General features: G+C 45.4%; 1 protein-coding gene across 1 annotated transcript; it reads left to right on the forward strand.

Annotated features, from left to right (window-relative positions):
* Nucleotides 1–542: 542 nt before the first annotated feature.
* LOC120044127 (monocarboxylate transporter 4-like) lies at nucleotides 543–20,512 on the forward strand. Its single transcript, XM_038988718.1, has 9 exons — nucleotides 543–652; nucleotides 14,053–14,293; nucleotides 15,337–15,480; nucleotides 16,660–16,796; nucleotides 16,960–17,217; nucleotides 17,593–17,820; nucleotides 18,172–18,352; nucleotides 18,670–18,956; nucleotides 19,005–20,512. Exons 2-9 carry the CDS (start codon nucleotides 14,071–14,073, stop codon nucleotides 19,212–19,214), a joined length of 1,668 nt encoding a protein of 555 aa, XP_038844646.1. The 5' UTR covers nucleotides 543–652; nucleotides 14,053–14,070; the 3' UTR covers nucleotides 19,215–20,512.

The raw sequence follows: 20,512 nt of genomic DNA on the forward strand, positions 1-20,512 counted from the left end.
GGCTAGGTTGAGAGGTACAGACTGACTGGAACCTATAGGTGTTTCACTCATTATGTCCTATCCTTTAAGTTTCCACACAGCATCCAGCTATTCACAATCTTGTGACATGCTGCCCATAATGGTGTCATGACTCCACACACACACACACACACACACACACACACACACACACACACACACACACACACACACACACACACACACACACACACACACACACACACACACACACACACGCACACACACACACACACACAGAGAGAGAGAGAGAGATGCAACTGTGTATGTTTTCCTCCAAGCATCCCAGCTCTAAAAAATATCTGTTAATTGACCTATTATGAGACCATAAGTGGAGAAAATACTAAAAGAATACAGGAAATAGAACAGGAAATGAATACATCAGTTACAGTCACTGTTGCGTCACCAACCACCAAACAGGAAACGGGCTGTCACTCTAAACCCTGCCGACACTAGGACCCTGTACTATCTCTGTAGTGGTGAGTAAGTGGGGGAGTTTCCTTTTTTCACTTCGCTGACGTCGCAGTTCTCATACGTGCCGGAGTGAACGTGATAGAACAGTACAAGGTGGTAGAGGGAGCGACCAGGATAGCATACAGACCGTTCTGAGCTCAGCGATCAGAGCATCCCTAAGGTAGGTACCACGAGCACTGTCATTATAGGCTGTAAAGGAAATCATTGTTGGAAGAGGGGCAGAGGGGCAACAGGATAACGATGACACGATGATTTGATTATTATCTGTTATAATGAAGATGATGATGATGATGATGATGATGATGATGGGAGTGAGAAATCCTCCTCAGCTGCCACAATGGGATATAGTTATTTTGTATGGAATTGGGTACCAACCATGCTGTTGCTGACTGTCTGGAAGGTCGGTTGAGTAACTGAGGCTATGTAATGATGGAGACTATCAAAAATATGTCATTTTGCCAGAGAGAAGGGATGGAAGGATGAGAGATTATGAAATTATTATTTTTAGTAAATGACCTTTTAAGAATGTGTCTATTTATATTATTTTATAAGTAGGCATCAGGGCATGTCATTTTATTATTGACAAAAAATAGTATATTATAAAGCCGTTATTACCCCTTATAATAAGTGACAGGCCATTCATTCAGCTGGGTGTGCGCTATAGTCGTGACACCGGCCAACCGGGGACCGGTTGGGGGGGTGTAACAACAGGTCCCTCTCCGAACAGCGTGTCGCCATCAACATCATAAAATAGACGATGTCTATCACAACCGCTGAGGCTTAAATATACACCTGTAGCTTCGGTAAGTCTGTTTTTGGTTACACGTAGGCTTAATATATTTTTTAAAAAATTGTGAAGACTACAACGGTCAAGTTAACAACAGGATAAACATGCAGGCTATGCGCCAAAACGAACGCTCAGATGGAACTTTGCGCATCATCGCAGAATGGGGCGACTGTAGTGACGTAGCCTAGATGACATAGCTCCGGCAAATCTCTATATTGTAGGCCTATATCTAGCCCAGTTCTAGAGTCCCCATGTCCCCCAACAAGCTATGTGGGATGAAAAGAATATGAAGTAGGCTATCGATATCACACCAGGTCCGTGTCATGTGTCTGTGAGTTTGGAGATGCCAAACTCTATTTTGAGCGCACCAACATACTTCACTATGAACGCGCACACCTGATGAACGCGCTCACCTGTAATGTGCTTTTACTTTCACTTCAATCCTCGTTTCGTTGGCTATCTCACTATTTCAAGAGTCTATTATGAAATATTGTATGTGGTTCTTCTGCCTGGTCCCCACATTAGCATCTGCGCAGAGTTGCTCAGCTGATGTAACAATACCTTGCAGCTGAAACCATGTATTCTCACTCCACATCTCTCAGGGACCAGGTGTGTGTGTGTGTGTGTGTGTGTGTGTGTGTGTGTGTGTGTGTGTGTGTGTGTGTGTGTGTGTGTGTGTGTTTGGAAGTGTTTAAATATACTTGTGGGGACCAGAAGTCCCCACAGGAATAGTAGACAAAAAAACATCTGACCAACTGGGTACATTTTGTTGGTCCCCACCTGGTCAAATGCTATTTCTGGGGGGTTTAGGGTTAAGGTTAGAATTAGTGTTAGGGTTAGAATTAGGTTTACGGTTAGGAGCTAGGGTTAGTTGTATGGTTCGGGTTAGGATTAGGGTTAGGTTTTTGGGTCACGGTTAGGGTTAAGTTTAGGGTTAGGGGTTAAGGAAAATAGGATTTTGAATGGGACTGAATTGTATGTCCCCACAAGGTTAACTGCGCAATACTGTGTGTGTGTGAGAGAGAGAGAGGGAGAGAGAGGGAGAGAGAGAGAGAGAGATCCAGAGACGGAGAGAGAGGGAGAGAGAGAGCGCGAGAGAGGGAGAGATAGAGCGAGAGAGGGAGAGAGAGAGAGAGAGAGAGAGGGAGAATATCATCCATGATCCCCATAACACGTTGTTATAAATCATAGTTTGGTCGATTCAGCACGTCGGTCACGTTCCAGACGCACCAACACAGGCTGACTTGCTGTACCGCGTTGCTAGGTGATTGTACTCTACTTTACGGTGAGTGAATCCATCTCTGTCCTGTCCAGTGAATGACCACAGCCCCTGTTATCTTATGCACATGATCATCATTTCATAAAGCAGGGACCCTAATAAGAACATAAACGTCAAACAGTGAAATCGGAGGGCTGCGTTCACCTCGGAATTTTCTGTTAAAGGAGAGTTCTGTGAAGTGTGATGATAATAATGATGGGAAGGTTGATGTGGTTCAGTAGGTTTATTTTGATTTGATTTTTTACTTTTTACTTTACCCCCTTTTTTCGCCCCAATTTCGTGATATCCAATTGGTAGTTACAATCTTGTCTCATCTCTGTAACTACCCTACCGACAAGGGAGAGGCGAAGGTCGAAAACCATGCGTCCGAAACACAGCCCTGCCAAGCCGCACTTCTTCTTGACACACTGCTCGCTTAACCCGGAAGCCAGTCGCACCAACGTGTCGGAGGAAACATCGTCCAACTGACGACCTGAAGTCAGCCAATTTTGACTTTGTGGCTGTGGTAACTAGTGACAACCCCTTATAGCTTTTGGCTTTCCATAACCGCCAGTGATGCGCGCACCGTCTCTCTATAACACTTTCGGAGCGCAGTCTACGTCTTGTCTTACACAGCTCATAGGTTTTTGGACATTCAAATAAAACATTTGTTAATACTGCTGTTTTTATAATACTATATTTGCTGTAGGTTAGGCATTCAAAGGACCGTTATGCCCTCACAACACAGTGGGCTATGGTAGCAGGTCTATTTATGAGATAGGCCTATACGTCGGGTCTTAAAGGGGAATGTCTTTGTTTGGGTTCTCAGTATCAGTCTTTCTTCAAGATGGAAACAGAACTGTGTCACGGTCAATCCGTCCCTTTGGCTTGAAACTTGTCCATGTGAAGACATTCCAAGGATGCGCGGGAAAGGAGAGCGACCCCAGATGTTTTATTTGTATTTATCTAACCTTTCTTTAACTAGGCAAGTCAGTTCAGAACAAATTCTTATTTCCAATGACGCCTACCCTGGCCAAACCGCTGGGCCAATTGTGTGCCGCCCTATGGGACTCCCAATCACGGAGCTAAGCAGTGTTCGTCCCTGGATGGGAGACCAGATGCTGCTGGAAGTGGTGTTGGAGGGCCAGTAGGAGGCACTCTTTCCTCTGGTCGAAAAAAAAAATATCTTAACGCTAAAAGGCAGTGATTGGGGACATTGCCTTGTGTAGGGTGCTGACTTTCAGATGGGACGTTAAACTGGTGTCCTGACTCTCTGTGGTCACTAAAGATCCCAGGGCTCGTATTGTAAGAGTAGGGGTGTTAACTCTGGTGTCCTGGCTAAATTCCCAATCTGGCCCTCATACCATCATGGCCACCTAATCATCACCAGCTTACAATTGGCTCATTCATCCCCCTTCCTCTCCCCTGTAACTATTCCCCAGGTTGTTTCTGTAAAATGAGAATGTGTTCTCAGTCAACTTACCTGGTTAAATAAAAAAACACCCATTGCAATTGATAGTTCCTCAGTATTTGAAAAATCTTTCCAACATCACCAAGCGTGGGAAACTCTGAGGGCCCAGAATAGGCTAGTTGATACAATGTTGCAAGTTCGGTAGTGACAGCTTCGGGACCGGGCCACGTGACGCTTGATAAAAATGTTGCACTTCACTAGCAATAGCTCAAATCAAGACAGATAGAAAGGGAGGCAGACAGGCGGATTAGAGAGATTAATGTGATTGAAAGAACCCGGAATGTTCTGGCGCAGGATCTGTATTAGGTTATAAGCTCTAATTGGGCTACAACAGGTGTCAGTTAGGCTATAGGCCCGCTGCTAGACGAGACACATCAGACATAGTTCTACTAACAACCTCTATAGACTAGACACATCAGACATAGTTCTACTAACAACCTCTGTAGACTAGACACACCAGACATAGTTCTACTAATAACCTCTATAGACACACCAGACATAGTTCTACTAATAACCTCTATAGACTAGATACACCAGACATAGTTCTACTAACAACCTCTGTAGACTAGACACATCAGACATAGTTTTACTAATAACCTCTATAGACTAGACACATCAGACATAGTTCTACTAATAACCTCTGTAGACTAGACACATCAGACATAGTTCTACTAATAACCTCTATAGACTAGACACATCAGACATAGTTCTACTAATAACCTCTATAGACACACCAGACATAGTTCTACTAATAACCTCTATAGACTAGACACATCAGACATAGTTCTACTAATAACCTCTATAGACACACCAGACATAGTTCTACTAATAACCTCTATAGACACATCAGACATAGTTCTACTAATAACCTCTATAGACACATCAGACATAGTTCTACTAATAACCTCTATAGACACACCAGACATAGTTCTACTAATAACCTCTATAGACACACCAGACATAGTTCTACTAACAACCTCTATAGACTAGACACACCAGACATAGTTCTACTAATAACCTCTATAGACTAGACACACCAGACATAGTTCTACTAATAACCTCTATAGACTAGACACACCAGACATAGTTCTACTAATAACCTCTATAGACTAGACACATCAGAAATAGTTCTACTAATAACCTCTGTAGACTAGACACATCAGACATAGTTCTACTAACAACCTCTGTAGACTAGACACACCAGACATAGTTCTACTAATAACCTCTATAGACTAGACACACCAGACATAGTTCTACTAACAACCTCTATAGACTAGACACATCAGACATAGATCTACTAATAACCTCTATAGACTAGACACACCAGACATAGTTGTCACGATCGTCTAATGGTGAGAGAGAGGACCAAGGCGCAGCGTGTGCAAAATACATCTTCCTTTTATTAGAAGAGGGAAAAACACAAAAACGAACACTATACACAAACTAACAAAATAACAAACTGACGACCGTGAAGCTATAAAGACAAATAGTGCTGACACAAACACTACACATAGACAATTACCCACAAACACATGATGCCCATGACTGCCTTAAATATGGCTCCCAATTAGAGACAATAAACCACAGCTGTCTCTAATTGAGAACCAATCCAGGCAGCCATAGACATACAAAACCCTAGACATGATATTGCCCCATTAAACCTACAAACCCCTAGACAAACCAAAACACATACTTCCCCATGTCACACCCTGACCTAACTAAAATAATAATGAAAACAAAGATAACTAAGGCCAGGGTGTGACAATAGTTCTACTAATAACCTCTATAGACACACCAGACATAGTTCTACTAACAACCTCTGTAGACTAGACACACCAGACATAGTTCTACTAATAACCTCTATAGACTAGACACACCAGACATAGTTCTACTAACAACGTCTATAGACTAGACACACCAGACATAGTTCTACTAATAACCTCTATAGACTAGATACACCAGACATAGTTCTACTAACAACCTCTATAGACACACCAGACATAGTTCTACTAATAACCTCTATAGACTAGACACACCAGACATAGTTCTACTAACAACGTCTATAGACTAGACACACCAGACATAGTTCTACTAATAACCTCTATAGACACACCAGACATAGTTCTACTAATAACCTCTGTAGACTAGACACACCAGACATAGTTCTACTAACAACGTCTATAGACTAGACACACCAGACATAGTTCTACTAACAACGTCTATAGACTAGACACACCAGACATAGTTCTACTAATAACCTCTGTAGACTAGACACACCAGACATAGTTCTACTAATAACGTCTATAGACTAGACACACCAGACATAGTTCTACTAACAACGTCTATAGACTAGACACACCAGACATAGTTCTACTAATAACCTCTATAGACACACCAGACATAGTTCTACTAACAACGTCTATAGACTAGACACACCAGACATAGTTCTACTAATAACCTCTGTAGACTAGACACACCAGACATAGTTCTACTAATAACCTCTATAGACTAGACACACCAGACATAGTTCTACTAACAACCTCTATAGACACACCAGACATAGTTCTACTAATAACCTCTATAGACTAGACACACCAGACATAGTTCTACTAATAACCTCTATAGACTAGACACACCAGACATAGTTCTACTAATAACCTCTGTAGACTAGACACACCAGACATAGTTCTACTAATAACCTCTATAGACACACCAGACATAGTTCTACTAATAACCTCTATAGACACACCAGACATAGTTCTACTAATAACCTCTATAGACACACCAGACATAGTTCTACTAATAACCTCTATAGACACACCAGACATAGTTCTACTAATAACCTCTGTAGACACATCAGACATAGTTCTACTAATAACCTCTATAGACTAGACACACCAGACATAGTTCTACTAACAACCTCTATAGACTAGACACATCAGACATAGTTCTACTAATAACCTCTGTAGACTAGATACACCAGACATAGTTCTACTAATAACCTCTATAGACTAGACACACCAGACATAGTTCTACTAATAACCTCTATAGACACATCAGACATAGTTCTACTAACAACCTCTGTAGACTAGACATGTCATGTTTTGTCTTTGATCTTCATGTCTTGTCCCTGTGCTTCCCTCTGCTGGTCTTATTAGGTTCTTTCCCTCTTTCTCTCTCTATCGTTCCGTTCCTGCTCCCAGCTGTTTCTCATTCTCCTAACGACCTCATTTACTCTTTCACACCTGTCCCCTATTTTGCCCTCTGATTAGAGTCCCTATTTCTCCCTCTGTTTTCCGCTTCTGCCTGGTCGGATTCTTGTTTGATGTTTGCTGTTCCTGTGTCCTTGTTCCGCCCTGTCGTGTTCTTTGCCTTCTTCAGATGCTGCGTGTGAGCAGGTGTCTATGTCAGCTACGGCCAGTGCCTTCCTGAAGCGACCTGCAGTCTGTGGTCGCGTCTCCAGTCGTTCCTCTCTATTGACGAGAGGATTTGACCATTGATAATATCCAGGAGAATCATTATTTGTTTATTACTGGAATAAAGACTCTGTTACTATTACGTCGCTTTTGGGTCCTCATTCATCAGCATAACAGAAGAATCCGACCAAGATGGACCCAGCGACTATGGATTCTCTCAACACTGCCGTCGAGTTCCAGGGAGCAATGCTCGGCAGACACGAGCAGGAATTGTTTGCTGCTCGTCATGCCGTTGAGACCCTGGCCGCTCAGGTCTCCGATCTCTCTGGACAGTTTCAGAGTCTTCATCTCGTGCCACCAGCTACTTCCTGGTCTTCCGAGTCTCCGGAACCTAGGGTTAATAACCCACCATGTTACTCTGGGCAGCCCACTGAGTGTCGCTCCTTTCTCACCCAGTGTGATATTGTGTTCTCTCTCCAGCCCAACACGTACTCAAGAGAGAGAGCTCGGATCGCTTACGTCATATCACTCCTTACTGGTCGGGCTCGGGAGTGGGGCACAGCTATCTGGGAGGCAAGGGCTGAGTGTTCTAACGATTATCAGAACTTTAAAGAGGAGATGATACGGGTTTTTGATCGTTCAGTTTTTGGGAAGGAGGCTTCCAGGGCCCTGGCTTCCCTATGTCAAGGTGATCGATCCATAACGGATTACTCTATAGAGTTTCGCACTCTTGCTGCCTCCAGTGACTGGAACGAGCCGGCGTTGCTCGCTCGTTTTCTGGAGGGACTTCACGCTGAGGTTAAGGATGAGATTCTCTCCCGGGAGATTCATGTTCAGCACGTTCGACGTGTACTCCAGCGCCTTTTAGAGAATTGTCTCTACGTGAAGGCTGAGAAGTGCGCCTTTCATGTCTCCTCTGTCACATTTCTCGGTTCTGTTATTTCCGCTGAAGGCATTCAGATGGATCCCGCTAAGGTCCAGGCAGTCAGCGATTGGCCCGTTCCTAAGTCACGTGTCGAGTTGCAGCGCTTTCTTGGTTTCGCTAATTTCTATCGGCGTTTCATTCGTAATTTCGGTCAAGTGGCTGCCCCTCTCACAGCTCTGACTTCTGTCAAGACTTGCTTTAAGTGGTCCGGTTCCGCCCAGGGAGCTTTTGATCTCCTCAAGAAGCGTTTTACATCCGCCCCTATCCTTGTTACTCCTGACGTCACTAAACAATTCATTGTCGAGGTTGACGCTTCAGAGGTGGGCGTGGGAGCCATTCTGTCTCAGCGCTTCCAGTCTGACGATAAGGTCCATCCTTGCGCTTACTTTTCTCATCGCCTGTCGCCATCGGAACGCAACTATGATGTGGGTAACCGCGAACTGCTCGCCATCCGCTTAGCCATAGGCGAATGGCGACAGTGGTTGGAGGGGGCGACCGTTCCTTTTGTCGTTTGGACTGACCATAAGAACCTTGAGTACATCCGTTCTGCCAAACGACTTAATGCACGTCAGGCTCGTTGGGCGTTGTTTTTCGCTCGTTTCGAGTTCGTGATTTCCTATCGTCCGGGAAATAAGAACACCAAGCCTGATGCCTTATCCCGTCTCTTTAGTTCTTCTGTGGCTTCTACCGACCCCGAGGGGATTCTCCCTGAAGGGCGTGTTGTCGGGTTGACTGTCTGGGGAATTGAGAGACAGGTAAAGCAAGCACTCACTCACACTGCGTCGCCGCGCGCTTGTCCTAGTAACCTTCTGTTCGTTCCTGTCTCTACTCGTCTGGCTGTTCTTCAGTGGGCTCACTCTGCCAAGTTAGCTGGCCATCCCGGCGTTCGGGGTACGCTTGCTTCTATTCGCCAGCGGTTTTGGTGGCCTACTCAGGAGCGGGACACGCGCCGTTTCGTGGCTGCTTGTTCGGACTGCGCGCAGACTAAGTCAGGTAACTCTCCTCCTGCCGGTCGTCTCAGACCGCTTCCCATTCCTTCTCGACCATGGTCTCACATCGCCTTAGACTTTATTACCGGTCTGCCTTCGTCTGCGGGGAAGACTGTGATTCTTACGGTTATCGATAGGTTCTCTAAGGCGGCACATTTCATTCCCCTCGCTAAGCTTCCTTCCGCTAAGGAGACGGCACAAATCATCATTGAGAATGTGTTCAGAATTCATGGCCTCCCGTTAGACGCCGTTTCAGACAGAGGTCCGCAATTCACGTCACAGTTTTGGAGGGAGTTCTGTCGTTTGATTGGTGCTTCTGTCAGTCTCTCTTCCGGGTTTCATCCCCAGTCTAACGGTCAAGCAGAAAGGGCCAATCAGTCGATTGGTCGCATATTACGCAGCCTTTCGTTTCGAAACCCTGCGTCTTGGGCAGAACAGCTCCCCTGGGCTGAGTACGCTCACAACTCGCTTCCTTCGTCTGCTACCGGGCTATCTCCGTTTCAGAGTAGTCTTGGGTACCAGCCTCCTCTGTTCTCGTCCCAGCTCGCCGAGTCCAGCGTTCCCTCCGCTCAGGCTTTTGTCCAACGTTGTGAGCGCACCTGGAGGAGGGTCAGGTCTGCACTTTGCCGTTACAGGGCGCAGACTGTGAGAGCCGCCAATAGACGTAGGATTAGGAGTCCTAGGTATTGTCGCGGTCAGAGAGTGTGGCTTTCCACTCGTAACCTTCCCCTTACGACAGCTTCTCGCAAGTTGACTCCGCGGTTCATTGGTCCGTTCCGTGTCTCTCAGGTCGTCAATCCTGTCGCTGTGCGACTGCTTCTTCCGCGACATCTTCGTCGCGTCCACCCTGTCTTCCATGTCTCTTGTGTCAAGCCTTTTCTTCGCGCCCCCGTTCGTCTTCCCTCCCCCCCCCCCGTCCTTGTCGAGGGCGCTCCTATTTACAAGGTACGAAAGATCATGGACATGCGTTCTCGGGGACGTGGTCACCAGTACTTAGTGGATTGGGAGGGTTACGGTCCTGAGGAGAGGAGTTGGGTTCCATCTCGGGACGTGCTGGACCGTTCGTTGATTGATGATTTCCTTCGTTGCCGCCAGGGTTCCTCCTCGAGTGCGCCAGGAGGCGCTCGGTGAGTGGGGGGGTACTGTCATGTTTTGTCTTTGATCTTCATGTCTTGTCCCTGTGCTTCCCTCTGCTGGTCTTATTAGGTTCTTTCCCTCTTTCTCTCTCTATCGTTCCGTTCCTGCTCCCAGCTGTTTCTCATTCTCCTAACGACCTCATTTACTCTTTCACACCTGTCCCCTATTTTGCCCTCTGATTAGAGTCCCTATTTCTCCCTCTGTTTTCCGCTTCTGCCTGGTCGGATTCTTGTTTGATGTTTGCTGTTCCTGTGTCCTTGTTCCGCCCTGTCGTGTTCTTTGCCTTCTTCAGATGCTGCGTGTGAGCAGGTGTCTATGTCAGCTACGGCCAGTGCCTTCCTGAAGCGACCTGCAGTCTGTGGTCGCGTCTCCAGTCGTTCCTCTCTATTGACGAGAGGATTTGACCATTGATAATATCCAGGAGAATCATTATTTGTTTATTACTGGAATAAAGACTCTGTTACTATTACGTCGCTTTTGGGTCCTCATTCATCAGCATAACAAGACACATCAGACATAGTTCTACTAACAACCTCTGTAGACTAGACACATCAGACATAGTTCTACTAACAACCTCTGTAGACTAGACACATCAGACATAGTTCTACTAATAACCTCTATAGACACACCAGACATAGTTCTACTAACAACCTCTATAGATACACCAGACATAGTTCTACTAACAACCTCTGTAGACTAGACACACCAGACATAGTTCTACTAATAACCTCTATAGACACACCAGACATAGTTCTACTAATAACCTCTATAGATACACCAGACATAGTTCTACTAACAACGTCTATAGACTAGACACACCAGACATAGTTCTACTAATAACCTCTATAGACACACCAGACATAGTTCTACTAACAACCTCTGTAGACTAGATACACCAGACATAGTTCTACTAATAACCTCTATAGACACACCAGACATAGTTCTACTAACAACCTCTGTAGACTAGATACACCAGACATAGTTCTACTAATAACCTCTATAGACACATCAGACATAGTTCTACTAATAACCTCTATAGACACATCAGACATAGATCTACTAATAACCTCTATAGACTAGATACACCAGACATAGTTCTACTAATAACCTCTATAGACTAGACACATCAGACATAGTTCTACTAATAACCTCTGTAGACTAGACACATCAGACATAGTTCTACTAATAACCTCTGTAGACTAGACACACCAGACATAGTTCTACTAATAACCTCTATAGACTAGACACACCAGACATAGTTCTACTAATAACCTCTATAGACTAGACACACCAGACATAGTTCTACTAACAACCTCTGTAGACTAGACACACCAGACATAGTTCTACTAACAACCTCTATAGACACACCAGACATAGTTCTACTAATAACCTCTATAGACACACCAGACATAGTTCTACTAATAACCTCTATAGACACACCAGACATAGTTCTACTAATAACCTCTATAGACTAGATACACCAGACATAGTTCTACTAATAACCTCTGTAGACTAGATACACCAGACATAGTTCTACTAATAACCTCTATAGACTAGACACACCAGACATAGTTCTACTAATAACCTCTATAGACTAGACACACCAGACATAGTTCTACTAATAACCTCTATAGACTAGACACACCAGACATAGTTCTACTAATAACCTCTATAGACTAGACACACCAGACATAGTTCTACTAATAACCTCTATAGACACACCAGACATAGTTCTACTAATAACCTCTATAGACACACCAGACATAGTTCTACTAATAACCTCTATAGACTAGACACATCAGACATAGTTCTCAGAAAGCTCATTAGTGTATTAACAGTCCCACTAACAACCCCTTATAGGAAAAAATAGTGTAAAATGTTTTATAGGATTTGGCATTGAATACACCCTCAGACATATCAGAAGAGCCCCATTATGTTTAGGGAAGTTAAATCCATCGTATCTGAGAAACTGCTGAACAGCACAGATAACTCTTACCTGTGTGTGTGTGTGTGTGTGTGTGTGTGTGTGTGTGTGTGTGTGTGTGTGTGTGTGTGTGTGTGTGGCTAGCTCTCTGTATCGATGGTGTCTTGGTGTCACACCCTGGCCTTAGTTATCTTTGTTTTCATTATTATTTTAGTTAGGTCAGGGTCTGACATGGTGAAGTATGTGTTTTTGTATTGTCTAGGGTGTTTGGTTTAGGGGGTTAAGTATAGTAGATGGTTTAGTGTTCAGTGTAGGTGTTTAGGAAAGTCTATGGTTGCCTGAATTGGTTCTCAATTAGAGACAGCTGGTTATTGTTGTCTCTGATTGGGAGCCATATTTAAGGCAGCCATAGGCTTTAGCTGGTTGTGGGTAATTGTCTATGTGTAGTGTTTGTGTCAGCACTATTTATATGTATAGCTTCACGGTCGTCAGTTTGTTATTTTGTTAGTTTTTGTATAGTTGTTCGTTTCTTGTTTTTTCTCTCTTCTATAATAAAAGAAGATGTATTTTGCACACGCTGCGCCTTGGTCCTCTCTCTCACAGCAAGACGATCGTGACACTTGGTCATAAATATCCCTCAGATAATGCTTGGCCTGGGGGGGGGCCTGCCATGGTTGCTGATGTGTGGCGGTGGCACTAAAACCAATTGCTTTCTCCATTGCTGAAGTGAAACTGTAAATCTCCAGAGTCCATTACGGCTCTCCGTCGAGCCATGGCTAGCCATTACTCGGTGTAATCAGTCGGGCTCCTGTAGCTATGTTTTGTAAATCTAATATATTGTGATGGTGGTGGTGAGTGTGATTATTACAGACTGTGTGTATATGGGGGTAAGCAGAATACATTGCTGAAAGTACACACACAGCAAAGATGATTGCAATACTGTAGTGTCCTCCAGGTTTGCAAGGTCACCTGGCTGGTATATGGAGAGTAAATAATGGATTGTATTTATATTGAACTTTTCTGTCTGGTTTAAATAATTGTTGCTGACCGTATTCCAACCTGCTGTTGCACAATGAATACAGGCCAAGACCAAGCCACTTTATACAATTCTGTTAATCAATATTTCATTTAATCAATATATCATTTATTCAACAACATTTATTCATCTAGGGGCTCCCGAGTGGTGCAGTGGTCTAAGGCACTGCATCTCAGGGCTAGAGGCATCACTACAGGCACCCTGATTGGGAGTCCCATAGGGCGGCTCACCATTGGCCCAGCATCGTCACAGGGTTTGGCTGGTGTAGGCTGTCATTGTAAATAAGAATTTGTTCTTAACTGACTTGCCTAGTTAAATAAAGGTTAAATAAAATTCAACACAGTAATAATTAAGGCAATGACAACATGGTTAGGAAGTTCTGTTACTACCAGTATACAATGCTATATCTACGCTGATTATGCATGCTCTATGAATTGTATTTCTATTGTAGCGACCTTTAATCCCAACACCTAGCAACCTCGTCAAGAGCTTTGGATCTCTTGGTGTAACAGCTAAGGTGTTGGGTTGACAGACGCTGGACCTGGGTTCGAGTCCCGGTTAGGACTACCCCCCGAGTTAGCTATACTATAACCCACCCCTCCTCTCTCTCCTCTCAGATCTAAACTTAGAGGACCATGGGAGGTGTGGTAGTGGACGAGGGACCTGGGGGGGTGAAGGCACCAGACGGGGGGTGGGGCTGGGCTGTGCTGTCCGGCTGTTTCGTCATCACTGGGTTCTCCTACGCCTTCCCCAAGGCTGTCAGCGTGTTCTTCAAGGAACTGATCAGAGAGTTCGAAGTGGGGTACAGCGACACAGCATGGATCTCATCTATACTGCTGGCTATGCTCTACGGCACAGGTAGAGAATGTACACACACACGCAGGCAGGTACACAGGGGGGGGGCTCCCGAGTGGTGCGGTGGTCGAAGACTCTCTGCATCGCAGTACTAGTTGTGCCACTAGAGATCCAGGCTCTGTCGCAGCCGGCCGCGACTGGGAGACCCATGGGGCGGCGCACAATTGACCCTGCGTCGTCCCGGTTAGGGGAGGGTTTGGCCAGCAGGGATGTTCTTGTCCCATCGCGCCCTAGCGACTCCTGTGGCGGGCCGGGCACAATGCACGCTGACACGGTCGCCAGGTGTACAGTGTTTCTTCCGACACATTGGTGCTTCCGGGTTAAGTGGGCATTGTGTCAAGACTGTAACTACCAATTGGATACCATGAAATTGGGGAGAAAAAGGGGTAATTCGAAAAAAAAGAACAGGTACACCCACACACACGCACACGCACGCACACACACACACACACACACACACACACACACACACACACACACACACACACACACACACACACACACACACACACACACACACACACACACACACAGGTACACACACACGCACACACACACACACACACACACACACACACACACACACACACACAGGTACACGCACACAGGTACACGCACACAAATAGGTACACACACACACACACACACACACACACACACACACACACACACACACACACACACACACACACACACACACACACACACACACACACACACACACACACGTACACACACACAAACAGGTACACACACACACACACAGGTACACACACACAAATAGGTACACACACACACACACATGTACACACACACAACAGGTACACACAAACACACAGGTACACACACACACAAATAGGTACACACACATACACAGGTACACACATACACAGGTACACACACACACAAATAGGTACACACACATACACAGGTACACACACAGACACGAACAGGTACACACACACAAACAGGTACACAGATACTGTCTAACACACACACACACACTGACACATAGATTCAATGTGTGTGTGTTCCTCTCACTGCAGGTCCTCTGTGCAGTGTGTTGGTGAATCGTTACGGGTGTCGTCCAGTGATGATGGTGGGGGGACTTTTTGCCTCTCTGGGGATGATTCTGTCGTCCTTCTCCACCAGCATCATCCACATCTACCTGTCTACTGGAGTCATTACAGGTTGGTCCACATCTACCTGTCTACTGGAGTCATTACAGGTTGGTCCACATTTACCTCCCTACTGGAGTCATTACAGGTTGGTCCACATCTACCTCCCTACTGGAGTCATTACAGGTTGGTCCACATCTACCTGTCTCCTGGAGTCATTACAGGTTGGTCCACATCTACCTGTCTACTGGAGTCATTACAGGTTGGTCCACATCTACCTGTCTACTGGAGTCATTACAGGTTGGTCCACATCTACCTGTCTACTGGAGTCATTACAGGTTGGTCCACATCTACCTGTCTACTGGAGTCATTACAGGTTGGTCCACATCTACCTGTCTCCTGGAGTCATTACAGGTTGGTCCACATCTACCTCATTACTGGAATCATTACAGGTTGGTCCACATCTACCTCCCTACTGGAGTCATTACAGGTTGGTCCACATCTACCTGTCTACTGGAGTCATTACAGGTTGGTCCACATCTACCTGTCTACTGGAGTCATTACAGGTTGGTCCACATCTACCTGTCTACTGGAGTCATTACAGGTTGGTCCACATCTACCTGTCTACTGGAGTCATTACAGGTTGGTCCACATCTACCTCCCCACTGGAGTCATTACAGGTTGGTCCACATCTACCTGTCTACTAGAGTCGTTACAGGTTGGTCCACATCTACCTGTCTACTGGAGTCATTACAGGTTGGTCCACATCTACCTGTCTACTGGAGTCATTACAGGTTGGTCCACATCTACCTCCCTACTGGAGTCATTACAGGTTGGTCCACATCTACCTGTCTACTGGAGTCATTACAGGTTGGTCCACATCTACCTGTCTACTGGAGTCATTACAGGTTGGTCCACATCTACCTCCCTACTGGAGTCATTACAGGTTGGTCCACATCTACCTGTCTACTGGAGTCATTACAGGTTGGTCCACATCTACCTGTCTACTGGAGTCATTACAGGTTGGTCCACATCTACCTGTCTACTGGAGTCATTACAGGGTGGTCCACACACACACACACACACACACACACACACACACACACACACACACACACACACACACACACACACACACACACACACACACACACACACACACACACACACACACACACGTCAGCGTCATCAATGTGATACTGTCTGTCTCCTAATTCTTTGACTGTCCTCTCCTGTCCCCCTGTCCTCCAGGTCTGGGCTTGGCGTTGAACTTCCAGCCGTCTCTGATCATGCTGAATCGCTACTTCAGTGAGAAGAGGCCCCTGGCTAACGGCCTGGCTGCTGCTGGGAGCCCTGTGGCCCTCTGCTGCTTATCACCTCTGGGACAGGTACTACACTACACCTCTAACGTCTGACCTCTAACGTCTGACCCCTAACCATAGCCCTGCTGCTGGGAGCCCCATCACCCTTTGCTGCCTCTCCCCTCTACATTACACCTCTAACCTTTGACCTTAACCCTGACCTTAATCCTAACCCTGCTGTCTCTTCCAGCTGTTGCAGTACCAGTACGGTTGGAGAGGAGGCTTCCTCATCCTGGGGGGGCTACTGCTCAACTGCTGCGCTTGTGCGGCCCTCATGAGGCCCCTAGTGGCCCCTCCTAAAACCCCCCAGCTGGAACTGGAAGATGTAGAGAAGGAGGTGAAAGAGTTGGAGGTAGAGAAGACCCCGTCCAAACCCAAACCGCTCCTGGACTTCAGTGTGTTTAAGGATAGGGGTTTCCTGATCTACACCGTAGCTGCGTCTATTATGGTGAGTCAGAACAGGAACAATACTGTGTTATGTCCCAAATGGCACCCTATTCCCTATATAGTCCACTACTCCTGACCAGAGCTCTATGGTACCCTATTCCCTATATAGTCCACTACTCCTGACCAGAGCTCTATGGCACCCTATTCCCTATATAGTGCACTACTTTTGACCAGAGTCCTAAGAAAACTGAAATTACAATTCAATAATTGAAAAAAAAGGGTCTTTATTTTAAATGACTTCTCAATAAACTGCAAAGTAGAAGTTATAGTTCTATTTTTATAATTTATTTTTGTATTCATGTCATTTGACTGCAATTCAATTGTCTGCCTTCATTTCAAATTGACATTGTTAAAAGTTCCTCTGATCCTATCCTAGGTTCTGGGTCTGTTTGTGCCGCCGGTGTTTGTGGTGAGTTATGCCAAAGAGCTGGGCAACGAAGACACGAAGTCGGCCCTCCTCCTATCCATCCTAGGCTTCATAGATATCTTCGCCCGGCCCACCTGTGGCATCATCGCTGGGCTGAAGTGGGTCAGACCCAGAGTTGTTTACCTGTTCAGCTTCGCCATGCTCTTCAATGGATGCACTGACCTGGTGGGATCTCAGGTAGGGCTGGACATGTAATTACAGTAATGTGTTGGCTTGTTGAGGTCGATTTGGTTGTCATGTGTACATTGTTGTTTGCTGTATTGACTAAGGATACATACAGCATCTAAACTATACATATGTGTTGTTAACATCCCTGTTGTTACTGTATTTTGTATCAATACTGTTACTGTTGGTATCCTGTAAATACTGTAAAATGTTACTGTATTTTGTATCAATACTGTTACTGTTGGTATCCTGTAAATACTGTAAAATGTTACTGTATTTTGTATCAATACTGTTACTGTTGGTATCCTGTAAATACTGTAAAATGTTACTGTAAATACTATCTGGTTTCCATGTCACCTGCAGGCGAAGGACTACCCGTCTCTGGTGGTGTTCTGTGTGTTCTTCGGCATCTCCTACGGCATGGTCGGGGCGCTACAGTTTGAGGTTCTCATGGCGATCGTTGGCACGGAGAAATTCTCCAGCGCTATAGGGCTGGTGTTGCTCATGGAAGCTATTGCTGTGCTGGTGGGACCACCTGGAGCAGGTTAGTACACACAGGATTAACAGAGAGGTTGGCTTAGGGTTTGGTTTTGGTTAGGGTTAGGGTTAGGTTTGGTTTTGGTTAGGGTTAGGGTTAGGGTTAGGTTAGGGTTAGGTTAGGGTTTGGTTTTGGTTAGGGTTAGGTTAGGGTTAGGTTAGGGTTAATGTTAGATAAATATAATGGAGAATTTATCCAGTTCCCTCTCCCCTCTGATCTCTCTCCCCTCTCCCTTTCTCCACGTCTGTCTCTTTCCCTCCCTCGCTCCACCTGTTTTTCCTTAATCTCTCCTCCCCCTCCTCCCTCTGTCCATCCCTCCTCAGGTCGGCTGCTGGACGCCACTAAGAACTACATGTACGTGTTCCTGCTGGCAGGAATTGAGGTGGTTATCGCCGCCGTGGTCCTCGCCACATGTAACTTCCTGTTCATCAGGAAGAAGCCCTCGGAACCCGCCGCGGAACTGGAGAACGGAACGGTTTCCGCGGAAATGGAGCTTCTCAACAAGCCTGTTGCCGCTGAGGAAGAGGAGGAGGAGGAAGTAGAGAAGGGGGAGAAAGAGGAGGTGAAGGAGATGAAGGAGGAGAAGGAGAAAGAGGAGGTGAAGGAGATGAAGGAGGAGAAGGAGAAAGAGGAGGTGAAGGAGATGAAGGAGGAGAAGGAGAAAGAGGAGGTGAAGGAGATGAAGGAGGAAGCGGTTGAGAAAGCGAAGGAGGACGAGGAGGACAGTGAGAAAAAGAAGGAGGAAGAGAAAGAGAAGGAGGAGATCAGGCCTGAGAGCGTAATGGTGGTCTCAGAAGTGGAGCGCTTCATTAAAGAACCAGAAGAACAAAATGGCGACGTGCTCTCCAGTTCTGAGACACGTCTGTAGGAGGAAGAGAACCTGGCACAGGACAAACTACAGACTTTACACTTAAACACTACCAAGGGCACTTTAAAGGGCACGAAGAAATGTACTCCGCAGTGTACTTTGTGAACTTTGAAGGGCACTAAAAAGTGTACTTAGAAGTGGGCCAAGAAAGTGCTTAGAGAAGCATACTGGGGAAGACAGAGCTGGTCCTAGCAGTATTCTCCTGTATGTAGTTGAGGTGTTGTTGTGTTGTTATGTTGTTGTGTTGTTGTGTTGTGTAGCTGTTCTCTGTGGGGCTGTGTGCCATATCAACACCAATAACACACACACACACACACGCACACACAATCGTAAAGTGAAACTGATAAATGTCAAGTGAATTACCGTGCTAATATTGTTGTGCCCTGCCGTGTGAATTGTGAAGCTACCAGTGTGCAGTGCTGCAGGGCGATATGGTATACACCATGTTGTTGTCTGTAATAATATGGAATCCTTCCTACCACTGTTACTCTGGAGCACAACATTACAAGTGTTCCGGAACTTTAACCAAACCCAGTGTGGAACATTCCGCTGTCATTCAACATTCCGTTGAGTGGCAGAATGAGGAATGAATGAATAGATACCTGGCTATTGTCAGATGCATATCATTTCACTCAGCTTCGGCACAGATGTTTAAAGGTATAGTGATGTTGAACGGTTGAATTTCACTCTGTAACCTTGTAGAGACTGTAGACTTTATTAGACTAGGACACACAGAGAGAGAGGCCAATGAGAACACCAGACTAGTATCCCTGGTTACCTCCCTAATGGCACCCAGAGAGAGGTACTCTGTTTCTGTTTGTTTCAGTGTCATAACATTAACTATGATGACAGAAATAGGTCACACTGTTTCTAGAGTTGACAGTTTAATCTGTAGATGCAGCTAGTGAGTCCCAAATGGAACTCTACTCCCTATATAGTGCACTACTTTTTACCAGGGCCCATAGGGCTCCCATAGGGCTCTGGTCAAAACTAGTGCACTATATAGGGAATAGGGTTCCATTTGGAATAGACATTATTAGGTCTGGCAGAACTAGCTGACAGAAACCATTCAGTCCAGAGAAACCAATGACCTCCCATGCAGATCTAAAACACAGAACTTATAAAATGTATTGATACTTTTATTATGTCAGTATTTGTTAAGGAAGGCGAATAGCCTCTCCGTTTCATGAGAAGTCATATTTATGTACTTCCTTGTTCACTGTGTGTTCTGTTTTCTAAAAGACAACTTGCAGTGAGACTCTGTGCTACATGTTAACTGATAAAGACGATGTTACGTA

Source organism: Salvelinus namaycush, chromosome 3 (genome assembly GCF_016432855.1).
Source record: "Salvelinus namaycush isolate Seneca chromosome 3, SaNama_1.0, whole genome shotgun sequence".
NCBI lineage: Eukaryota > Metazoa > Chordata > Actinopteri > Salmoniformes > Salmonidae > Salvelinus > Salvelinus namaycush.